At 44.7% G+C, this 24,299-nt stretch overlaps 1 protein-coding gene across 3 annotated transcripts; it reads right to left on the bottom strand.

Annotated features, from left to right (window-relative positions):
- Positions 1-610: 610 nt before the first annotated feature.
- On the bottom strand, positions 611-24,074 carry LOC125456696 (uncharacterized protein KIAA0040). Of its 3 annotated transcripts, none has more exons than XM_048540074.1 (2): positions 23,991-24,074; positions 611-2,806 (listed from the first exon to the last, which is right to left on the bottom strand). In XM_048540074.1, exon 2 carries the CDS (start codon positions 2,497-2,499, stop codon positions 2,209-2,211), a length of 291 nt encoding a protein of 96 aa, XP_048396031.1. In that variant the 5' UTR covers positions 2,500-2,806; positions 23,991-24,074; the 3' UTR covers positions 611-2,208. The 3 variants fall into 3 exon arrangements, with proteins under 3 accessions (XP_048396031.1, XP_048396029.1, XP_048396030.1); XM_048540072.1 differs by lacking the exon at positions 23,991-24,074 and adding an exon at positions 17,622-18,256; XM_048540073.1 differs by lacking the exon at positions 23,991-24,074 and adding an exon at positions 6,985-7,205.
- Between the last annotated feature and the right edge of the window lie 225 nt (positions 24,075-24,299).

Consider the following 24,299-nt stretch of genomic DNA (forward strand, 5'->3'; position numbering starts at 1 on the left):
ATAATAGATTTAAAGAACCCAGGATGTAGGTATGGGGAGGCAGGGTACATCTAAGTAAATGGTTGAATAGGGGCAGTTTGCAGTAAGCGGGTGGGGAACAGTCTGCAGAGTCAGTGAGGGGATGGACATGTCATTATGGCTGTCGGGTCTTTGGCTGGTGGGATTCATGTTTTTGGGATGCTGGGGTCTGAATCCCAGGGGCAGGGGAGGGTGGGATAATTGGGCATCTGTGTCTGGGGCAGTTAATGGTGCGTTGGGTGGAAATGTGGCCAGTTTTATATTCAACAGGAAGAACAGAGCGACTCATTCCAAGTAGCACTCCCAGGTCAGTGACTGGAAGGTTTATAAATCTCCAGTGTTTAACTCTTAGCATCTTTTTTAAAGAGATTTCCAGCTGCCAGAGACTGCAAGTTTTGATGTCTTGAGAAATTCCCATGGGACAGTGCATTGGGATACCTTAGGGCCTGGAAGCATAGCTTTCAGGGTTTGTCTAGTCTTGAGTATCTGGAAACAGAACGATCGGGGCCAGTGTCCCATGTGTTGGTGTTATGTTTAATTGCAACTGTGTAGAAGAGTGAGATTTTAAAAAAACACACACGTTTCTCCTGTATTCAATTTAATCAAAAATATTTTTGTAGAAATGGCCTTTTATAAGTTGAGCTACAACGCCATTAATGTAACAGTAATGTAATGTATCCATCAAAAATATTCACTTTGTCCAAATATTTACTTTGTCATAATAGTCAGTATCGGTCTGAAGAAAATAGAAAAGATATTTTACAAATAACATCTAAACACAGAATACATTGCCTCAATATCAATACATGCTTCTGGGAATGCAGAGTGCCAACTGCAGACACATGACAGGGTACGCGGATCAGGGATGGATCTGTATCTGCCAGTTCTCACTCGAACGGTGTACCAATTGAGAAGGCGCGTTACGGATCGGCACGTGCCAATGGACTGGGCGCGTTACGGACCGGCACATACTAACTGACAGTGTCCATTATAGACTGGTACGCACCATAAGACAGTAAGATATAGGGGTAGGAGCAGATGCCTGATGTGTCTGCTTGACACCGTACAGTGACAGAGGCAACACACATTATTTGGTTATTATTGAATGTAACGGTCAGAAACACTTTGTAAAAAAAATTTGATTATTCACACAACCATTCCAAAATAATTCAAATAGAAACATTCTTCCTTCATTGGATCTGACCATCCAAATCAGGTACTTTATAAATATCAAACAGTATGACAGGTCTAAAGCTGAGAAGCACAGTATCGGAGAGGTTCTAGCTTGTCAGTAAGTTTACTGTGATTCAGTGCAAAATTCAAGTGAACAGTTACAAGCCCAGTGAATGGTCAATTTGAGAAGCTGCCTGGTTCTGGAAGTACATGGATTGTCTTTGCAAGCTAATGCTTAAAAGCTAAGGCACATTCCTTAGAAAGGAGTGGTCCAATCACAAACATTATTGAAACTGTGCCTCCCCTGCCTTCAGCACTGGCACTGTGACTGGACATACCACAGTGACATCTCATACTTTACAGCAATTGTATTATACAATCCAGCCACACTGCCGTCATGGTATCCAGTGTGGATGAATTGTATATACTATCCATGCTGTGTACATGACCACTGTACTGTAATTATACCATATCATACAATACAGACACATTGTCACATTTCCATACACATACTGCTCACAGTACATACAACACCACAGCAAACATCATGTAAAGTTGTACAAATTGCAGCCAGAGTATGACTGACTTCCTGGTGTAATTGCAAACAGCGTACATTGACTGTCATTAAATTGATAGCAGAGAACTAACCACAGCAGATAAACGCGAGCTGAAGGGCTGGGTTAAGACAGGGACAGCAGAGAGTTTGAGAATGGGACCATTCTGGGATCCAGTGCAGTTGTGGTGATGGGGGGGGAGCCTGGATGCTTGTGCAAAGTGACCCACTTGCTCTAACAGTCAGATAATAACCAGTGCTCAGGCTGTATGATCACAAAATCAATGCCCGAGGGACGAGGCTGCTCAATCAACACAGCAAAAGGGCGAAATTCGGAAAGGTGTCCACGCTGTCAGCTGCCAAGTCTCCAGACAGTACAGTAATGCCTGCTCTTTGTTGTTCTGAAGTGCTACTTTGGATTGAGGGGTGAGCTGGAAGGAGACTCTGAGTGGCAGCATGGAATGTTACACAGGCACGGAGAGACTGTCCATCATGATGGGCTGTGGCTGCCTTTGGATCCAGAGGTCATCAGGGTTCTTCTTCCTGACTGTGTCTTTTTGCCGTCGACAGCACTTGCAGGGAGTGTGCCGCCCACTACAACAGCCGTAGCAGCAGAGACACACGACAAGCAACAACAGCAGGATGGGCAGGATCAGCAGAACCACCAGGCAGATTGAGTTGTATAGCCCCTCATTGTGCTTGGCCAAGATCAACTCCCACACCGACTGAAAGAACGTGCGTACAGTCTCCAACATTGTTAACTGGCTTGCTCTGTTAGTCGTACAGAGGGAATACTCACACACTCTCACACAGTGTACAGACAGTGATTACTCACACAAGGGACAAGCAGAGTGAATACTCTCTCTCCCTCACATACGCACATGCACACACACAGTGTACAGGCTGGGTGAATGCTCAGTATTTACAAGCTAGATTACAAACAGGGAGGCTGCTCACACACAGAATACAGGCACAGTGAGTGGGTTAGACGATTGGACTGCTGAGCTGTAGCGAGGTCTTCAGGAGTTTCTATTTCACCTTGCCCTCTGTACCATGTGGACCCTGAGAGAAGGAAACAGAAAACGTTCAGAGAACAAGATTGAAATGGTCAGCACTCACTCCTGACCCCAACCTCCACACCCCCCTCCCCACATTCCTAGTCCTGCACACCTTGCCTCCCCACCCAAGTCCACACTGCACTCCCCATGACTCCCTCGTTTCCCGCATCGTGCCCCCCCCCCCCCCCCCCACCCCCCATGCTCCCTGGTCTCGCAGATCCATCTTCCTCAAATCCACTTACTTATAATTTCCACTCAAGTTGATACAAATTAAACAATTCAAAGCTGAACAGTGAGGAATAATGGTTCAAATCTTTCACTTTGGATGGGAAGTCCTATTTTCAGTGCTGATCAAACAAAGACAAAACTTGCTTAGCTTCCTGCAAATCTTCGGGTGATCTTTTGACACCTGGCTCTTCTAATAACCAATTCACGGGGTATCCACAGGGGGCACAATGGAGAGGGTCTGCATGGATACTACATCCTTTTTTATTGACTGCACTAGATGCTGTATTCAATTTGTAAAAGGAGGTTAAATACCCCAAAATAACAAAGTGTGGAGCTGGATGAACACAGCAGGCGAAGCAGTATCTCAGGTACACAAAAGCTGACGTTTCAGGCCTAGACCCTTCATCAGAGAGGGGTTGGGGAGAGGGTTCTGAAATAAAGAGGGAGAGGCGGACCGAAGATGGATAGAGGAGAAGATAGGTGGAGAGGAGAGTATAGGTGGGGAGGGGATAGGTCAGTCCGGGGAGGACGGACAGGTCAAAGAGGCGAGATGACGTTGGTAGGTGGGAAATGGAGGTGTGGCTTGAGGTGGGAGGAGGGGATAGGTGAGACGAAGAACAGGTTAGGGAGGCGGGGATGAGCTGGGCTGGTTTTGGGATGCAGAGGGGGAGGGAGAGATTTTGAATACACCAAAGCTTCTTTGAAATGCTGATGCAAATTATTCAGATTAGAATTAGTAGCTGCGTGGAAAAAAGTAGGTTGATTGGAAAGAGCATGGATTTCTGAAGGGGAAACTGTATCTAAATAACTTGGATTTCCAGAAGGCATTGATACAGTACCACACTGCAAACTTAAGGAAAGCAATAGGTCATGGTGTAAAAGGAATCACAGCAATGTGGATACAAAATTGTCAGAATGATAAGAAACAGAGTGTAATGGTCAGTGGATATTTTTCAGGCTAGTAGATGATTTGTAGTGGAGTTTCCCAGGGGTCAGCAATGGGATCCTTGCTTTTCCTGATATATATTAATGTGCTAGATCTTGCTGTGCAGGGTCAATTTCAAAGTTTGTAGATGGCAGTAACTTTGGAAGGATTGTAAACTGTGAGTATGACAGTGTAGAACTCCAGAAGGACATTAACAAGTTGGTCAAGGTTCAATGCAGAGATGCGAGAGGTTCCTTGCTCAAAAGAACACTGAAAGATGATAGAAAATAGAGGGTACTATTCAAATGGAGGAAAATGAGCAGAAAGACCAGGGCATACATGCACACAGGACACGTGGAGAGTAATTAATAAAACAGACAGTGTCCTCAGCTTGATGTACAAGAGTAAGGAGTTGATGCTGAACTTCTACAAGACACCTGCTAGTCCTCAGCTAGAGGACTGTGCGCTCTATTTGGGGTAACACATTATAGGAAGGACATGAATGTACTGAAAAGACTGCAGGAGGAATTGGGAAGTCATGTTTACATTGTACATGATATTGCTGAGGCCTCTCCTGGAGTATTGTGTCTAATTCTAGTTGCCCTATTGCAGGAAAGATAATAAGCTGGAGAGGGTTTAGAAGAGATTTACCAAGTTATTGCTGGTTTGGAAGGCCTGAATTGTAAAGAAAGGCTGGATAGGTTGGATTTTGTTCACTGGAGCATGGGAGGCTTGAGGTGACCTTATTGAGGTTTATAAAATCATGAGGGGTATGGATAGGGAAAAGACACCTATCATTAACCTAGGAATGGGGACTTCAAGACTGAAGGGTATATTTTGAAGGCGAGAGGAGAGACTTTAAAAAAATCATGTGGGGCATTTTATATTTTATTTTATACAGAGAGTGGCTCCCGTGTGCGAGGGACTTCCTGAAGAAGTGGTGGATTGCAGGCATATTTACAATATTTAAAAGACACTTGGGTAAGTACATGAATAGGAAATGTTTGGATGAGCCAGAAGCAGGCAGGTGGGACTAGTTTAGTTTGGAATAAAAACCAAAAGAATTGCAGATGCTATAGAGCAGAAACAAAAACAGAAGTTGCTGGAAAAGCTCAGTAGGTCTGGCAGCATTTGTGGAAAGAAATCAGAGTTAATGCTTCCGGTTGAGTCACCCGTTCTGAGGAAGGGTCACCAGATCTGAAACATCAACTCTGATTTCTCTCCACAGATGCTCCCAGACTTGCTCAGCTTTTCCAGTAACTTCTGTTTTTGTTTCTAGTTTAGTTTGGGGTTATGTTCAGCATGGGCTGGTTGGACCAAAGGGTCCATTTCCATACTCTATGGCTCTAAGTGATTCAGGAATGAGAAACTTTAGTAATGAGGATAGATTGGAGAAGTTGAGACTGTTCTTCCTGAGAGGAGACAGCTGAGGGGAAATTTCACAGAAGTTTTCAAAATCATGAGTGGACTGGTTAGATAGGGGAAGCTGTTCCCACTCAGAAAAGGAATAGGGGGTCATAGATTTAAAGAAATGCACAAAAGAAGCAAGGGTAATGTGAGAAAAAGTATTTTGCACTCAGCATGATGTTGGAGAATGGAATGAGTTCAGATAGAGGGTCACTGTACCCATAACGATAACTCTGCTTTCTCTCCACAGATGCTGCCAGATGTGCTGAATTTCTCCAGCTAATTCTGTTTTTATTTCTGATTTCCAGCAGTTCTTGGTTATTTTTTGCTAATGGAATGCAATGCCTGGAAGTGTGGTGGAGGCAGATTCAACTGAGGAATTTAAGACAGGCATTGGATGATTCTTTGGATAGTAATGGTGTACATGAAGAAAGGGCAGGAGATTGGCACATAGCAATGATGCATGCTTGAACAGCTGGTGCAATTACAATGGACTGAATGTCTTCCCTCTGTGCTGTAATAATTCTGTGATTCTGAGAGACAGCTGGGTGACTCCAGAGCAGGGTGAAGGTTAGGTCTGGGCAGATCAGATCAGAGAAGAGTTGGGTTATGGGATCAGGTTGGGAGTGGTGATTCAATGTGAATGATTGAGAGTGCCCATTGTATCATTACACAGGCTACTATTTCCCCAGTAATTTCCAGGCAAGCTCCTTGGAAATGTCCGTTGGTTCATCAGAGATCTTTCAAAGTTTCCAGGGAGCAGGGAAAACGTTTGAAGTTCATAATTCCATGGGATCCTAATATTTGTTTTTAAATTTGTTCATGGGATGAGCGTGTCACAATTTAACCCCCCATCCCTAACTGCCCAGAGGGGAGCTAAAAGGTCTGGAGTTACATGTAGGTCATACTGAGTAAAGATGGTTAAAGGGAAGATGGATTTTTAAAGATGACAATTGACCATTGGTATCCATTAGGATGAATTTTCATTCTGGATTTTCTTTGGAAATTTTACCTGATGTAGTGGGTTTTGAACCATGGGTACATTGACAAACACAGAGCATGTTGGAGGAACTCAGCAAGATTGGCAGTTAATGTTTTGAATCTGGCACTGAAGTCCCAAAGAAGAGTCATATCAGATTCAACTAGTTAACTCTTGTTTCTCTCTCCACAGATGCTGCCAGATCTGTCGAGTTTCTCCAGTACTAAATTGGTGTTTGTTTCAGATTTCCAGCACCCGAAGTATTTTTCCTTTCCTTAGAACAGTGGCCTGAAGATTTGCATTGTTAGTTCAGTGACATTATCACTACACCACTGTCTTCTCCTATTGGGAAGAGCTGGAGCAATATAAAATATAAGGAAAGTGTATATACAAATGCAAAGAATTATGTAAATCCAGGGCAGTGTGAATGATAGAGAGTATAGCAAGGAAAGACAGACCTGCAAAAAGGAAACTTCAAAACCATTTTTAGCATGATTAACACATTGGTGGAATACTTTGTCAGGTTTCACAGCGGAGAAAAATGATAACGAAACTGACATTGCTGGGAAATCAGTCATGAATCGAAGACTGGAATTCACCAAAATTAATGCAAATCAGTAAAACAGTAGCAGATAAATAATACCTCAAGACTGAGAAACTCCAAGGATTTGATCAATTCCAACCCAGGGATTTGAAGGAAGTGAGGAAACCAGATATTTTAACCATGGCCTTTTAACACATTCTGGATTCAGGAATACTCCCATTAGATTGGAAAACTGCTGACAGAATTGCAATAATTATTAAGGAAGGTGTGAGAGAAATTACAAAGATATTAGTCGGCCATCTCCTAGAATATAGAACTGTACAGCACAGTACAGGCCCTTTGGCCCACAATATTGTGCTGACCTATTATCCTACTCTAAGATCAAAAAACCCTGCATACCTTACATTTTACTATCATGTGGTGTATCTATATTTAAAAATGTTGTAAGTGGGCACTTAGAGACATTGCAGCTAATCTGACAAAATCCACGTTGATTTATAAAGGCGAAGAGATCTGTTAAGGATGTGAGGGACCCGAGAGTATTCAGGGGAGATTTATCAGAATGGGTCCAGAGGTGAGGGATTTTAGTGACAAGATTTGGTTGGAGAAGCCAGAGTTCTTCTCCACGGATCAAAGAGTGGTAATGACCTGGAAGTCTCTGCCCACGAGAGTTGGAGTTGAATTCAGTGAATGATTTCAAAAGGAAATTGGATGGACTTTTGAGGGAAATAATCTTGCAGACTAACAGGAAAGAGAGAGTGGGGGAATGGGACTGATTGGATTGCTCTACAGGAGGCCATTATGGGGTCAGTGAACTTTTTTTGATCATAAATGATTAGGATACAGAAGAATCTGAGGTAAGTTGTGTGGACTTTCAGAAGGCACTCAAGGAAGTTTGACATAAAACAAAGGCTGTTGGCTAAAACTAAAGCTGATTGAATGGATAACTATTGACAAAGTTAGGAGGTTGGTTTGGTGATAGAGTACAGGGATAGGGGGATTGTACTCAATCAGGAAGCATTTAATGAATGTCAGTGCACAAAGTTTAAATGCTTCACAATATTTAACATTTTATCGATTTTAATAACAAAACAGAGATCCACCTATAAAAACACTGCCAAATTCCTCAACCCCAACATATCAATAGACTACATTACTGGACCAAACTGTTCAACATGGCGAGGATGATGTCACCAATTGAGGACACAGTTCCTGCAAACTGTGATATCCCAGAGACTTGCTGTTTGCCACAACCAGATGGCTAAAATGGTGTGCCTATGGAATGAGCTGCCAGAGGAAACTGTTATACAATTGCAACATTTAGATGGCATCTGGATTGGCACATGAACAGAAAAGGTTTGGAGGGACATGGGCCAAATGTTGGCAAATCAGACTAGATAGTTTAGGATAGATAGTCAACGCGGATGAGTTGAACTGAAGGATCCATTTCGGTGCTGTATGCTCTATAACTATAAATTGATTACAAAAACAATTGAGGGGGCATTGGAAGGTTAGCTGAGGGGGCAGCAGGGGTGGTTCTACGATATAAAAGGGAATGTTTGCTCCAGTTGTACATTGTCCCGGTTCGAGCACACCTGGAACGTGTAAGCCAGACCCTAGCAATATATAAAATAGTATGTGGCTCAGGGCTCAGGCACAACGGATGTCACCTGGATTCAGTAAGTTATAGATTATGAAAAAAGATTCTATAAACGAGGCTTCAGTTCTCTGGAATACAAAAGGTTCCCAGCGAATTGATCAAGACTCTTAGGATTTTGAAAGGAAGGGAAGGTGTTTATCCTGATGGGGAGCACAGGACACAGCCCATTCAGGAGTGAAAGTAAGCAACAAGCTATCATAAAGGGTAAAGGCAAGTCTGAAAATCTCACCCACAATAAGTCCAAGCAATAAATGTGAAAACTGAACTTGCTCATAGTCTAGAGTATTACAAAAGTGTAATACCAATACAGCATTCTTGATAAACCTGCAAAAATTGTATCCCTGAAATAGCAGAATTTTGCCATATTGTCGTGATCTCCACGTGTCTGAGTAATCAACTGAATGTGAGTGGAAACCTGGCAACGAGGATACAGGTTAGCCATGATCTCACCGATTGGTAGAACATACTGAGGGACTGAATCATCTCCTTCTGTTCCTATTATTCTCCACCCCTCAACCCCACCTACTCATTATATCCCTCGTCATAACTTCACTTCATATCCCACAACCCCAACTACCTTCCTTCCCCAATCCTCTTTCCCTCAAACCCTTATTCAACCTAAACCCCATATCGCTCTACCGCACTGACTCCTCATGTCCCTCAATTCCACCTATCTCCCATATCCCAGGATCACACTTGTACTTCAGCCTCGCATACCCACTGACCCCTGCGCCACCCTCAGCCTCGCCCACCCCCTCCAGCCTCGCCTACCCATCTCGCACCCACAAGACATACAGAATTCGATTATTCACGCCTTGAGAGTGCTCCCAACTCAATTGGATTGTAGTTGATCTATTTCCATTCCCATGGTGCCAACTACCCCTGAAAACCCTTAATTCCCCAGCCTGAAAAGGATCTATCGCCCACTGTCTTTAAGTGATGCTACCTCCACTGTCCTCTGTGCAATTTGGGAGTCTCTGCCTCAATTTTCTGACACAGAACTGAAAATCTCCTCATCACAATCTTAATTTTCAAACAGTGGCTTCCAGTCTTCCTTTCCACAGCCATCTTGTCAAGACCATTCAAGATCTTTAGAGCTCAGTCAAATTTACTCTTCTAAACTCCAATGAAAACAAGCCCAGCCTGTTCAATGTCTCTTCTAAAGGAAATTTATATACACAGCAACCTTTTTATTATTTGGCACCTATCGGATAAAGAATGCTCTGGTTGATCAAATATTCCAGTTGGGCCAGAGGTACACGCAATCAACATAAAACTACACACTAACTAATAGAAACATAATGACGTTGTATACACATCACTGTTACACTTTATTTGCAGTAATGCAACTGTGCCTCAAATAAAGCACAGGCAGACAGCCTCCTCACTCACACTCAGTTGATTACGCAGACACGTGGAGATCACGACAATATGGCAAAATTCTGCTATTTCAGGGATACAATTTTTGCAGGTTTATCAAGAATGCTGTTTCATAAGGTGGTGCCAGTTAAAACAAAATATGCTGTAAATGCATATTTAAGGCTGAGATGGATAGGTTCTTGATTAGAGGGGGAAATCAAGGGTTATGGGGAAAGGGCAGGAAAGCGGACGCAAGGATCAGCCACGACCCTATTGAATGACAGAGCAGGATCAGTGAGCCGAATGGCCTTCTCTTGTTCCTATTTCTCACCATCTACAAGACGATCCATTCATTCCAGATATCAATCCAGTCAACCTCCTCGAAACTACTTCCAATTCATTGTCATAATTCCTTAACTAAGGAGACCTGAACAGAATTTGAGATGTGGGCTCACTAATGCCCTGTATAACTGCACAGAACATCCTTAGTTTTATGCTCAGTTCCTCTTGTAACAAAGGAGAATATCCCACTAACTTTCTTGAATTGTGCTGTACCTGTATACGAACCTAAGACTTATACACTCAAACTCTGCATCTCAGAGTACTGCAGTTGTTTTCTGCTTAATACACTGCTTTTTAAAAACCTTTTCCTGGTGAATATACCACATTTTCTCACTTTGAATTCAATCTGCCAGATATTCGCTTACTCGACCTGTCTACATCTGTCTGCACTGTCCTCATTTTTTTTTCCCACAGCATACTTTCCCCACCTATCTTTATATTGGCTATTTTCTGGTCCCATGCCTTCTCTCCCCTTGTCAAAATCATTGACATAAATTATTAAAAGCTAAGGGCCCAGAGGAGACTCCAATGAGAAATAATGTTCAACTTTCCACATCATGCTGACCAGAAAAATACACATTTCTGCATACTCTGTGCCTGCCAATGAGCCAGTCCTCTATCCATAACAATATGTTATTCCTACACCACGAAACCTACGTTACACAATAAGCTTCTATGTGACACCTAGGCATAGAGACATACAGCACAGAAACAGACCCTTTGGTCCAGCTCATCCATGCTGACCAAGTTTCCCAAATTGAACTAGTCCCACTTCGAGTTATACAACACCGAATAGACCCTTTGATCTAACCTGTCCACGCTGACCACGTTCCCAAACTAAATGCGTCCCATCTGCTTGCATTTGGCCCATTTCCCTCCAAACCTTTCCTATTCATGAACTTATCCATGTGTCTTTTAAGCATTGTAACCGGACCTGCATCACCATTTCCTCCTGCAGTTTATTCCATATGCATACTGCTCTGTGTAAAAATGCTGCCCGGATGGCATCCCCAGCCAAGCACACAGATCCTGTGTGGACCAACTGGCAGAAGTATGCATTGGCATCTTTAAACTCTGCCCCCTACAAACCAAAGTCCCCAAGACGACCACCATCATCTTTCTACTCAAGAAAATCACTACCACCCAATAGCTCTGACTTCAATTATCACAAAGTGCTGTGAAAAGCTGGTTATGGTCTACATCAACTCCAGTCTCCCAGCCTGCCTCAATCCCCTACAGTTTGCCTACTGACATGACTGGTCCACAGAGGATGCCATGTCCCTGGCACTGCACTCATCCCTGTAATATTACATAGAACATAGAACATTACAGCACAGTATAGGCCCTTCAGCTCTCGATGATGTGCCGACCTGTCATACCGATCTGAAGCCAATCTAACCTACACTATTCCATGTACATCCATATGCCTATCCAATGACAGCTTAAATGTACCTAAAGGTGGCAAATCTACTACCGTTGCAGGCAAAGCATTCCATTCCCTTACTACTCTGAGTAAAGAAGCCACCTCTGACATCTGTCCTATATCTTTCACCCCTCAATTTAAAGCTTTGCCCCCTCGTGCTCGTCAAAACCCTAGGAAAAAAGCTGTCCCTATCCAACCCTCTGATTATTTTATATGTCTCAATTAAGTCACCTCTCAACCTTCTTCTCTCTAATGAAAACAGCCTCAAGTCCCTCAGCCTTTCCTCATAAGACCTTCCCTCCATACCAGGCAACATCCTAGTAAATCTCCTCTGCACCCTTTCCAAAGCTTCCACATCCTTCTTATAATGCGGTGGCCAGAACTGTACACTATACTCCAAGTGCGGCCGCACCAGAGTTTTGTACAGCTTCACCATAACCTCTTGGTTCTGGAACTCGATCCCTCTATTAATAAAAGCTAAAACACTGTATGCCTTCTTAACAGCCCTGTCAACCTGGGTGGCAACTTTCAAGGATCTGTGTACATGGACACCGAGATCTCTCTGCTCATCTACGCTACTAAGAATCTTACCATTAGCCCTGTACTTTGCCTTCTGGTTACTCCTACCAAAGTGCATCACCTCACACTTGTCTGCATTCAACTCCATTTGCCACCTCTCAGCCCAGCTCTGCAGCTTATCTATGTCTCTCTGCAACCTACAGCATCCTTCGTCACTATCCACAACTCCACCGACCTGCGTGTCGTCTGCAAATTTACTAACCCATCCTTCTACGCCCTCATCCAGGTCATTTATAAAATGACAAACAGCAGTGGACTCAACACCAACCCTTGCGGTACACCACTGGTAACTGGTCTCCAAGATGAACACTTCCCATCAACTACCACCCTCTGTCTTCTTTCAGCAAGCCAATTTCCGATCCAAACTGCTATATCTCCCACAATTCCATTCCTCCACATTTTGTACAATAGCCTACTGTGGGGAACCTTATCGAACGCCTTGCTGAAATCCATATACACCACATCAACTGGTTTACTCTCATCTACCTGTTTGGTCACCTTCTCAAAGAACTCAATAAGGTTTGTGGGGCACGACCTTCCCTTCACAAAACCGTGCTGACTATCCCTAATCAATTTATTCTTTTCTAGATGATTATAAATCCTCTCCCTTATAACCTTTTCCAACACTTTAACAACAACTCAGGTAAGGCTCACTGGTCTATAATTACCAGGGTTGTCTCTACTCCCCTTCTTGAACAGGGGAACCACATTTGCTATCCTCCAGTCGTCTGGCACTATTCCTGCAGACAATGACGAGTTAAAGATCAATGCCAAAGGCTCGGCAATCTCTTCCCTGGCTTCCCAGAATACCCTAGGATAAATCCCATCCGGCCCAGGGGACTTATCTATATTCACCCTCTGTAGGATTTCTAATACCTCTTCCTTGTGAACCTCAATCCCACCTAGTCTAGTAGCCTGTATCTCCGTATTCTCCTCGACAACATTGTTTTCTAGAGTGAATACTGTTGAAAAATATTCATTTAGTGCTTCCCCTTTCTCCTCTGACTCCACACAAAACTTCCCACCACTATCGTGATTGGCCCTAATCTTACTTTCATCATTCTTTTACTCCTTAAATACCTATAGAAAGCCTTGGGGTTTACCCTGATCCTATCCACCAACAACTTCTCATGTCTCCTCCTGGCTCTTCTGAACTCTCTCTTTAGGTTTTTCCTGGCTACCTCGTAGCCCTCCGGCGCCGCAACTGAGCCTTCACATCTCATCCTAACATAAACCTTCTTCTTCCTCTTGACCAGAGATTCCACCTCCTTTGTAAACCACGGCTCCCGCGCTCTACAGCTTCCTCCCTGCCTGACAGGTATATACTTATCTGGGAGACACAGGAGCTTTTCCTTTAATAAGCTCCACATTTCTAATGTGCCCATCCCCTGCAGTTTCCTTCCCCATCCTATGCTCCCTAAATCTTGCCTAATCTCATCGTAATTGCCTTTCCCCCAGTTATAACTCTTGCCCAGTGGTATACACCTATCCCTTTCCATCACTAAAGTAAACATAATAGAATTGTGATCGCTATCACCAAAGTACTCACTTTCAAATCTAACACCTGGCCAGGCTCATTACCCAGTACCAAATCTAATGTGGCTTTGCCCCTTGTTGGCCCATCTACATACTGTGTCAGGAAGCCCTCCTGCACCCACTGGACCAAAGCTGACCCATCTACAGTACTCGAACTATAGTGTTCCCAGCCAGTATTTGGAATGTTGAAGTCCCCCATGACAACTACCCTGTCTCTCTCACTCCTATCGAGAATCATCTTTGCTATCCTTTCCTCTACATCTCTGGAACTATTCAGAGGCCTATAGAAAACTCCCAACAGGGTGACCTCTCCTTTCCTGTTTCTAACCTCAGCCCATAGTACCTCTGTTGACGCGTCCCCAAACATCCTTTTTGCAACTGTAATACTGTCCTTGACCAACAATGCCACACCTCCCCCTCTTTTACCATCTTCTCTGTTCTTAGTGAAACATCTAAATCCCGGAACCTGCAACAACCATTCCTGTCCCTGCTCTATCCATGCCTCCGAAATGGCCACAACATCGAAGTCCCAGGTACTAATCCATGCTGCAAGTTCACCCACCTTATTCCGGACGCTCCTGGCATTGAAGTAGACACACTTCAAACCAAATTCTTGCTTGCCAGTGCCATCTTGCATCCCTGAAACTTTATTTCGGTCCTCCCTACTCTCAACCTTTTCTATACTCGAACTACAATTTTGGTTCCCATCCACCTGCTGAATTAGTTTAAACCCACCTGAATAGCCTTAGCAAATTTCTCCCCCAGGGTATTGGTACCCCTCTGGTTCAGGTGAAGACCATCTTGCTTGTAGAGGTCCCACCTACCCCAGAAAGAGCCCCAATTATCCAAGAATCCAAAACCCTCCCTCCTGCACCATCCCTGTAGCCACGTATTCAACTCCTCTCTCTCCCTATTCCTCGCCTCACTGGCATGTGGCATGGGCAACAAACCAGAGACAACAACTCTGTTCGTCCTAGCTCTCAGCTTCCATCCTAGCTCTCTGAATTTCTGCCTTAAATCCCCATCTCTCTTCCTACCTACGTCATTGGTGCCAATGTGGACCACGACGTGGGGCTGCTCCCCATTCCCCTTAAGGATCCCAAAAACATGATCAGAGACATCACGCGCCCTGGCACCTGGGAGACAACACACCAACCGTGAGTCTCTTTCATCCCCACAGAACCTCCTGTCTGTCCCCCTAACTATGGAGTCCCCAATGAGTACTGCTCTGCTCCTCTTCCCCCTTCCCTTCTGAGCAGCAGGGACAGACTCTGTGCCAGAGACCTGTGCCCCACTGCTTTCCCCTGGTAAGTCGTCCCCCGCAACAGTATCCAAAACAGTATACTTATTGTTGAGGGGAATGGCCACAGGGGATCCCTGCACTGCCTGCCGGTTCCCTTTCCATCCCCTGACCATAACTCATCTGCCTTTTTCTTGTACCTGATATATGTGTGACAACATGGACACCTACGTCAGACTCCTGCTCGTTGACTACAGCTCTGCCTTCACCACCATTATCCCCTCCAGCCTGATCTCAAAACTGTGTGACCTTAGTCTTTAGCTCTATTCTCTGCAACTAGATCCTCAGCTTCTGACTCACAGGCTGCAATCAGTAAGGTTAAGTAACTGCACCTCCTCCACAGTAACACTCAACACTGGAACTCAAGGGTACATCCTCAACCTCCCTGCACATCTACGACCATGTGGTCAAATTCCAAACAAACACCATCTACACCTTCACTGATGACACCACTGTAGTGGGACAGATATTTAACAACGAAGAGTCAAAATTCAGAAGAGAAAGAGAGGCTTGGTGATTTGGTGCAATTAAAGCAATCTAAATAACTGATCATTGACTTCAGAAAGAAAGGAGGAGAACACCCCCCCCCCCCCTTTACAACAATGAAACTGAGGTTGAGACAGTGAGCAGCATCCAGCTCCTCGGAGTGACGATAACCAACCTGTCCTGCATTTCCTACGTAAATGCGACAATCAAGAAGGCACAACAACACGACTTCTTCCTCAGGGGCTCAGGAAATTTGGCATGTCCCTAAGGTCCCTCACCAACTCCGACAGATGCACTATTGAAAGCATACTGTCTGGGTGCATAATGGCCTGGTACAGCAACTGCTCTGCCCAGGGCCATAACAGATTATACAAGGTGGTGTGCACAGCCCAGACCATCAAAGAAACCAACTTTCCGTGGACTCTATTTACATGGCTCACTGCCACAGAAAGGCTGCCAACATCATCAAAGACCCATTGCACCCTGGTAATGATCTCCTACGACCTCTTCCGTCAGGCAGAAGCTTGAACGCACCCACCAGCATTTTCAGGAACAGCTTCTTTCCAGTTGTTATCAGATTGTTGAATGAATTCCAGCCTCAAATAATGTAACCTGTACGCCTCGACGTCTCTTTGACCTGTACATCATTTCCTTGCTGTGATCTGCCTGTACCGCTCGCAAAAAAAGCTTTTCACTGTATTTCAGTACACATGATAATAAAATAAAAAAACCCATCGAACTTTCTAAAACTTTTCTCCTTTCTAGTTTTAAATTCCTCCACCCTAGGGAAAAGACCCACATCATTCACCTTATGATTTTATAAACATCAATAAGGTCACCTCTCAACTTCCTATTCTCCAGAAATAAAGGTCCAGCCTTTCCAACCTGTTTTATTTCTCAAAACCACTATTTCCAGAAACATCCTGGCAAACCTTTTCTGAACCTTCTCTAGTTTAATAAAATTCTTTCTATAACAGGGCAGCCAGAGTTGCACAACTATCCCTCCTTCTCCAGTAGGAACATTTACAAATTGATAAAGAAAATTTTCTTGAAAACATTTATTTCTTCATTTCTTCCTAACCTTTAACTCTGTGGCAGCCCCAGTCAATGTTTGGAAAATTAAAATAGCTACCAATATAGCCTTATTATTAACATATATTTGAGATCTCTCTACATATTTGGTTCTCGATTTCCCTCTGACTATTGAGGGGCTTATGGCACAATCCCATCAAGTTGTCAAACACTATCTGGAAATCTAAGTCCAGTATGTCAAAACGTCACCCCCTATGTCCAACACATTTCAGAGACATTCTATAACTTGGTGAAATGTGATTTCCATTTCACAAACCAGCTTACGTTCAGGTTTTCTGTGTGTCCCACAAGAACTGAATGCTAACACCTTCCCTGTGACAGAAGTCAAACTAGGTGATCTAGAGTTTCACCCATAGCCTTCACAACCGCCATCGCCCCCCCGACCCCCGCCTTCAACCTCCGCCTTCGCCCCTTCCACCTCCGCCATCCCCGCACCTTCCCCCCTGCCTTCCACCCACCTTCACCACCTTGACCCCCACGTTCCCCCTTCACATCCCTCCACTTCACTGACCTGCCTCACCTCCCTTGAGCCCCAGCTTCACCATCCACATCCCTCAACACCCGTCCTCCCCTACCTCACGTGCCTCAAACCCTGCCTTACCCCATCACATCTCTCAACCCCACCTTTTCTCCCTCACGTCCCTCCACCTCACCCGACCTGCCTTCTCACTCACATTGAGACAGACTCACCGGCTGAGGCAGGAGCGAATCATTTCTCCACGCCTCACCCCTCTCCATTCCCTCCCCGCAAAAACAGTGAACGCAGCCAGACATAAGGTGATGAAATGTCTGAGTGCCTTCACAAGCTGCAATTAAAGCTCAGGGAGTGTTGTGTCATCCGCTAGGCCGCCCTTTCCTGGATCAAATCTGGACCCACCTGAGGAAGGCCGCAGTCTGGAACACGTCAAAGCCCAGTACAAGACACTTTGGTGACAACACAGCGAGAGAAAGAGACTCACCTCAGCGTGTATGTGAAGCAGCCTGGAGACACGTTTGAAAGCGCTGCCTCGCTACTTGCTCAGTCCCTCTGACTCTGTCAGGTAGTGTCATTGAACGCTGTCTATGGGAGGGAATCTCTCTCCTTTTTCTCTCGCTTTCCGACTGCTCCCTCGCTAAGTGTCAGAGCTCCCACTGTGGCAAGTTTGCTGCTTTCACAACTGACGTCGAAGACCTCACAGTGACTAAAGCTTCCTGTTTATTTAACCAGCTACACGTTAAAGTCAGGCTTGTTGCAAATAAAAAAAAAGATTCGTTCAATTCCCTGGGACCAGTGAGAAAGTCACTCTAATTTCGCTTGCAACTTTTGACATGAAGGACTATTTTTAGCCAGCCTGTGCTAAGTTTAGACTCCAAGTGGCTTGGTTTACAACACACTCCCAAGAGGCACTGAGTATTTTGAAGGCAAGCCAGAACGTTGGCAGAGCTGAAAATGACTGCAGTGTGATGGAATTTGGCTGCTGGCTGGATACGACTGACGATCTGTGCGGAACTGTGAAGTTCTGGTTGAGTTAAAATTCAGGCGCGTTCCTGTCTAGGACGAGCAGCCAAGTGACTTGAACAATCCCCCTCTCACACAGCCTGGTGAGTGTGAGCGAGTGGGTGGGTGGGTATGAGTAGGTGTGCAGAAAGGAGGAGCAATGTGCATGCTGAACACACCCGGAAGAGGAGAGGGATTGAGCAAGATTAGGAGAGACAGGAGGCAGAGAAAGAGAGACGAAAGAGGGAGGGCGGGAGGAGAAAGAGAGATAGACTGCAGGAACCTAGAAGGGAGGGAAATCGAGAGAGAGAGAGAGAGAGAGACAGCAGGGAACAGTGAGAGGGAGAGGCATCAGAGACACCAGGGAGAGGGAGACTGTAGAGAGGACAGATTAGGAGAGACAGGAGGAAGACATCAGAGATGGGGACGTGTGAGAGACAGAACGCTAAAGAGAAACAACAGAGATGAGAGATAGAGCTGAGCCAACGGCAAAATCATCGGCGAAGTGGGGGAGAGAGATCAAGAGAGACAGACAGTTATAGAAACATCAGGGATGAGGGACAGAGAAATATCTGACGCAAAGACAAGATAGAAAGCAGAGACGAGGGACAGACGTTGCAGAGATGAACCTGAGTGGGAAGGTGAGCTGGAAGGAGGATGCAGAGATGCTTCATTGTGATTCAGAGAGGCTGAATGAATGGGAGAATGCATGTCATCTGTAAGAGATTATGGACAGAACGGACATGGGCTAACAGCGGTGCACATTTATAAAGAAACAAGCCTCAGATCCCAGGTAGCACATCGCGCTTTTCCCATTGTCTCCACTTGCTTTAGGCCTTTCTACTGATGGGAAAACACCAATCTTTTAAAGGCTGCCCACAGCAGCTCCAAGAACAGACATTGGGACCTTCCAGTAGATTGAGAATACCCTGCTTCATCGCTGGCAATGTATGTCCATCGGGCATCGGAAAGGCAGGGGCATTATTGAAGCACTGCTGTTGTGGAAATGTGACTGGATTAGTAATCCCCAACGCTAGCATGTTATTCTGAGGACAAGGGTTCAAATCCCAGCATATCAGATGATGAAACTTGAAACTGATTAAAAATCTGGAATGAAAGCTAGCCTAATGGATGTCATAAAAATCTATTTGATTCACTAATTCATTTCGGGAAGGAAATCTGCTGGCCTACATGTGACTCCTGACTCACAGCAATGTGGTTCACTCGAGGGATAGACAATCAATGTTGGTTTAGCCATTGACACCCACATCCCATTACTGAAACTATGTTTTTCAAAAAAAAACCTCGAGTGCAAAGGGTTAAATGTTCAGTCAATGTGCAGGATCCCTTCAAGATCAATTTATGGCAAAATCCAAGCTCATTTTCCCTCAGGATCTGTCAGCTTTCTTTTGTCTCTCCTTCTCCATCTGTCCTGGAACTCCTTTATCTTAATTATTTCAGTCTGTCTACTACTGTTTTTTTTCTATCTGTCTCCCCCTCTTTCTCTTTCCCTAGTCTTTCTCCTTGCAGCTATAGCTCTCTCTCTCTCTAACTCTTCCCTTCCCTCTCTCTCTGTCTCTCCCTGTCTCTCTCTCTGTAACTATATATGTACAGATTATCTCCTTGTCTCTCTCTGCTTATCTCCCTCTCTGTTTCTCTACATGTCTTTCATTCATTTCATTTTGGATACAGAATTGGCTGGCCAACAGAAGACAGCGAGTGGTAGTAGAAGGAAAATATTCTGCCTGGAAGTCAGTGGTGAGTGGAGTTCCACAGGGCTCTGTCCTTGGGCCTCTACTGTTTGTAATTTTTATTAATGACTTGGACGAGGGAATTGAAGGATGGGTCAGCAAGTTTGCAGACGACACAAAGGTCGGAGGTGTCGTTGACAGTGTAGAGGGCTGTTGTAGGCTGCAGCGGGACATTGACAGGATGCAGAGATGGGCTGAGAGGTGGCAGATGGAGTTCAACCTGGATAAATGCGAGGTGATGCATTTTGGAAGGTCGAATTTGAAAGCTGAGTACAGGATTAAGGATAGGATTCTTGGCAGCGTGGAGGAACAGAGGGATCTTGGTGTGCAGATACATAGATCCCTTAAAATGGCCACCCAAGTGGACAGGGTTGTTAAGAAAGCATATGGTGTATTGGCTTTCATTAACAGGGGGATTGAGTTTAAGAGTCGTGAGATCTTGTTGCAGCTCTATAAAACTTTGGTTAGACCGCACTTGGAATACTGCGTGCAGTTCTGGGCGCCCTATTATAGGAAAGATGTGGATGCTTTGGAGAGGGTTCAGAGGAGGTTTACCAGGATGCTGCCTGGACTGGAGGGCTTATCTTATGAAGAGATGTTGACTGAGCTCGGTCTCTTTTCATTGGAGAAAAGGAGGAGGAGAGGGGACCTAATTGAGGTATACAAGATAATGAGAGGCATAGATAGAGTTGATAGCCAGAGACTATTTCCCAGGGCAGAAATGGCTAGCACGAGGGGTCATAGTTTTAAGCTGGTTGGTGGGAAGTATCGAGGGGATGTCAGAGGCAGGTTCTTTACGCAGAGAGTTGTGAGAGCATGGAATGCGTTGCCAGCAGCAGTTGTGGAAGCAAGGTCATTGGGGTCATTTAAGAGACTGCTGGACATGTATATGGTCACAGAAATTTGAGGGTGCATACATGAGGATCAATGGTCGGCACAACATTGTGGGCTGAAGGGCCTGTTCTGTGCTGTACTGTTCTATGTTCTATGTTCTATTCTTTCTGTATATCTGCTTTTGACTGTCTCCCTCTCTTTGTCTCTTTGTCTCTCTGGCTTTCTCTCTTTGTCTCTTTCTCTCTAGTCTTGCTCTATCTCTCTCTGTCCTGTCTTTCTGTTTCTTTTTCTCTCTCTCACTCTGTTTCTCTGTCTCAAATGAAAAGTTAGTTTCTCACATTCCTTGCACTGAATGACAGTCAAAACACAGTGCGTATGCTTCAGATTCTTGCTATTTCCCCAAATCAGGTAGTAAGCTGTGATGGAGGCTGATAGATCGGTAAGAAATCAGTCTGGTTTAAATACTCCCCAGAAAGGTTTGTTTGGCGAACATCAGCAGGAATTCAGGTCCAAGGAGTGTACTGAATAAATTCTACAAATATGGAAAAGAATAGTGTGTATCTCAGTTCACAGTCCTCTGTCTCTCAAACCTTGAGTTCATCAGATGCAGGCAGATTGCTGACAAAATATTGGCTGACCACTGTTACAATACAGGCTGACAAGATACAGGTTAACCACCAGTACAACACAGGCAGCGATGTAGGCTGAACACTGACAGAATATGGACCTTGACAACACACCCACAACTTGAGTCTCTCTGTCAGATTTCAGGCTTACAACCCACACCCACAGCCTGAGTCTGCCTAACAAGATACAAGCATATATTCTCTGTCACACTCACTCTCCCTCGCAATCACTTATGCTGTCTCTCTCATCCACACATTCTTTTTTTATCTCTCACACTCTCTCTTTCTCACTCACTGATGCACTGTCTCACACAAATATTCTTTAGCTCACACTCTGATGTTCTTACTCTCTCACACACACAGTCGCAGAAATTCACTCTGTCACACACTCCATCCCATACACTTGCATTCGCTCTCACACACACTCTTTCACACTTCCACACAATTTACACACATCCTGTCATATAAACAAATTCCCACTCTCACACACTTCTCTCTCATACTCACTTGCCCCCTGCCCACACCAACATTGATATACAATGGCTCTCTCAAAATCTGTCCCATTGATTCTCTCTCAGGAATACTCGCAAACACTCTTCATCACACTCACACATTTTAGCCTCACACACTTACACACTCTCCCTCTTTCTCTGACAAACGCATTCCTTCTCCCGCACACTTAGTCTCTTCCACACGTCCTTACTTATTCATCCTGCCTCAGGCACATGCACTGTCATATGTTCTGACAGTGCAGCACTCCCTCAGTACTGCCCATCTGACAGTGCAGCACTGTCTCAGTACTGACCCGCCAACAGTGTAGCACTTCCACAGCACTGACCCTCCGACAGTGCAGCACTCCCTCAGCACTCCCACAGTACTCGCCAACAGTGTATAGCACTTCCTTCAGACTAAACCTAGGTTTGAGAGTTTCAGATTGGACAGATTGCGATTATCTTTCTTAGAGCAAAAGAGATTGAGAGGGGTCAAGACTGAGATGTACAAATTTATTAGGTCACAGATGGGGTGGACAGGAAGAAACTTTTCCCTTTGATTGCCATGACAGTGTCCATGTCCCTTAATGTATTGAGGAACCCTCTCCCCTCGGTCCTAATCTGTCTCTGTTGTTTGTCCCACTGACCGTGATCCCCTGAGCAGGTTTCAGAAACAGTTCAGAGATCAAATCCTTTATCAGTCACTCCACCACCCATTCCCTTCCATGATGCCCTGTTTCTTGAATCTGTGTCTTCACATGGAGAAGAACATTTTCAGTCTGCAATGTACACTCACCTCTAGTGAGTTAACTTCTGGTGTTATGCACCCCCAACTGCACATAATCCCCAACTGAGCTCCTACAGCCCCACAAACCCCCAGGGTTGTGTCACTGCTCCCATCCCCATGGTTCAGTTACTCATCCCACCCTGCGATTCAGTCACCATTCCCCTACCCCTCAGGGTTCAGTCACATTCCATCCCCCATAACCAGCTTCAATTACTCTCTCCTTCTTCCTGTGTCCAATTATCTCATTAATGACCACTTTCTCCTCAAATCATCATTTCGTTCAAAAACAAACCTTCCCTTCATGGCAATGTTTGCCCAGCGCCCAATGCCAGTCAATGGACTGTCATATCCCAAATCTGTGCCTACCGCCCTCACATCACATCACTTGAGATGTATTGACTGCAATGTGGTCAGCAGTGGACCTCATAGGCTATGAGCCCCCTGTTTGGGGCTGTTAACCTGGTTCAAATGGAGCCCAGGCTGACAGATATAAACAGGAGTGTCAGACATCCTGGTAGCTCTGAGAGAGCTGGATCAGTGTCAAAGACTCTCCACGTAGAAATAAAAGGTGACTTGGTGACGGGATACCAGCCTCTGTGGAGTTATTTCAATAGACATCTCTTCAGAGTGTCTCTCCCTCAACCCTTCCATCCTCATCCCTCTTTTAGGCCATCCTCACCTTTTCTCTGTTTAAATCTGAGTATTGTTTCAATTGTTTCTGCACAGCTTCCTGGTGTCAGTACTTGTCTGATTTATCTTACACCGATTTCTTCAGATGACTTCTTTTTATGCTATCTGCGAAGAAACACAGGCTAATGTTGCTGCTGCTGCTGCTCAGCTCACAGTTTTGTCCTGTTTTTAAAATTCCTGAACGGCTCCATCCCCTCCCTATTTCCAGAATCTCCTCCAGCTCCACAGGCTTCAGGATTTCTTCCCCTTTCACTCCAGCCTCTCGAGCCTGCCCTGTGTAACACTTTCAACAGGTTGCTCACTCAGAGCCTCCTTGGCATCTTCTTCCATCATTCCCTCCCTGCCCCTCTCCCCCTCTTTACCTCAATGGCTTCCTTTAAGATGTTCCAACTAGTTTCAACAAGGTTATACTCATTGCTTTGATGGTTTCAATCTTAAATGATGGTCCTGTGAGGTACTTTGGGATGTAATACTGGAAAGATACTTCATGAAAGCAACTTGCCTCATTCTTTGTTAATTGTTATAGATATGGATCCTTAAGGATACTTCTCACTGTTCCTGGCCTCAACAACTGTCTGGAAACAATTTAAAACATTTCCCTCATTTGATTTGTGATTGTTGCAAACATTTAATTAGGAGCAAGTGATCAGTGGAAATATCGTCAGCATTTACCTTTTTAGAACATCTCAGGTATTCTACAGTTTGGCTTTGTAGATTTTCTTGATGTCTTCTATGAGCTCTCTCTGTCCGTTTCTGTCTGTGTCTCTCTCACTCTCTCTGTCTTTTGGTATAAAGTGCAGGAAATCCCCAGCTTTCTGTACAGTCCCTTGTGACTCACTGCAATGGGCCGCGGGCCAAACTCCATCTGGGTTCGTTGTCAGGAATTAACTCTGTTGCCACACCTCAAAATCCTATTAACAACCTGCGATGTGGCTTTGCACACAGTTTAAGCACAGTGTTCACGTACTTTCTGTGTCAGAA

The sequence above is a fragment of the Stegostoma tigrinum genome, chromosome 8 (assembly GCF_030684315.1).
Source record: "Stegostoma tigrinum isolate sSteTig4 chromosome 8, sSteTig4.hap1, whole genome shotgun sequence".
NCBI lineage: Eukaryota > Metazoa > Chordata > Chondrichthyes > Orectolobiformes > Stegostomatidae > Stegostoma > Stegostoma tigrinum.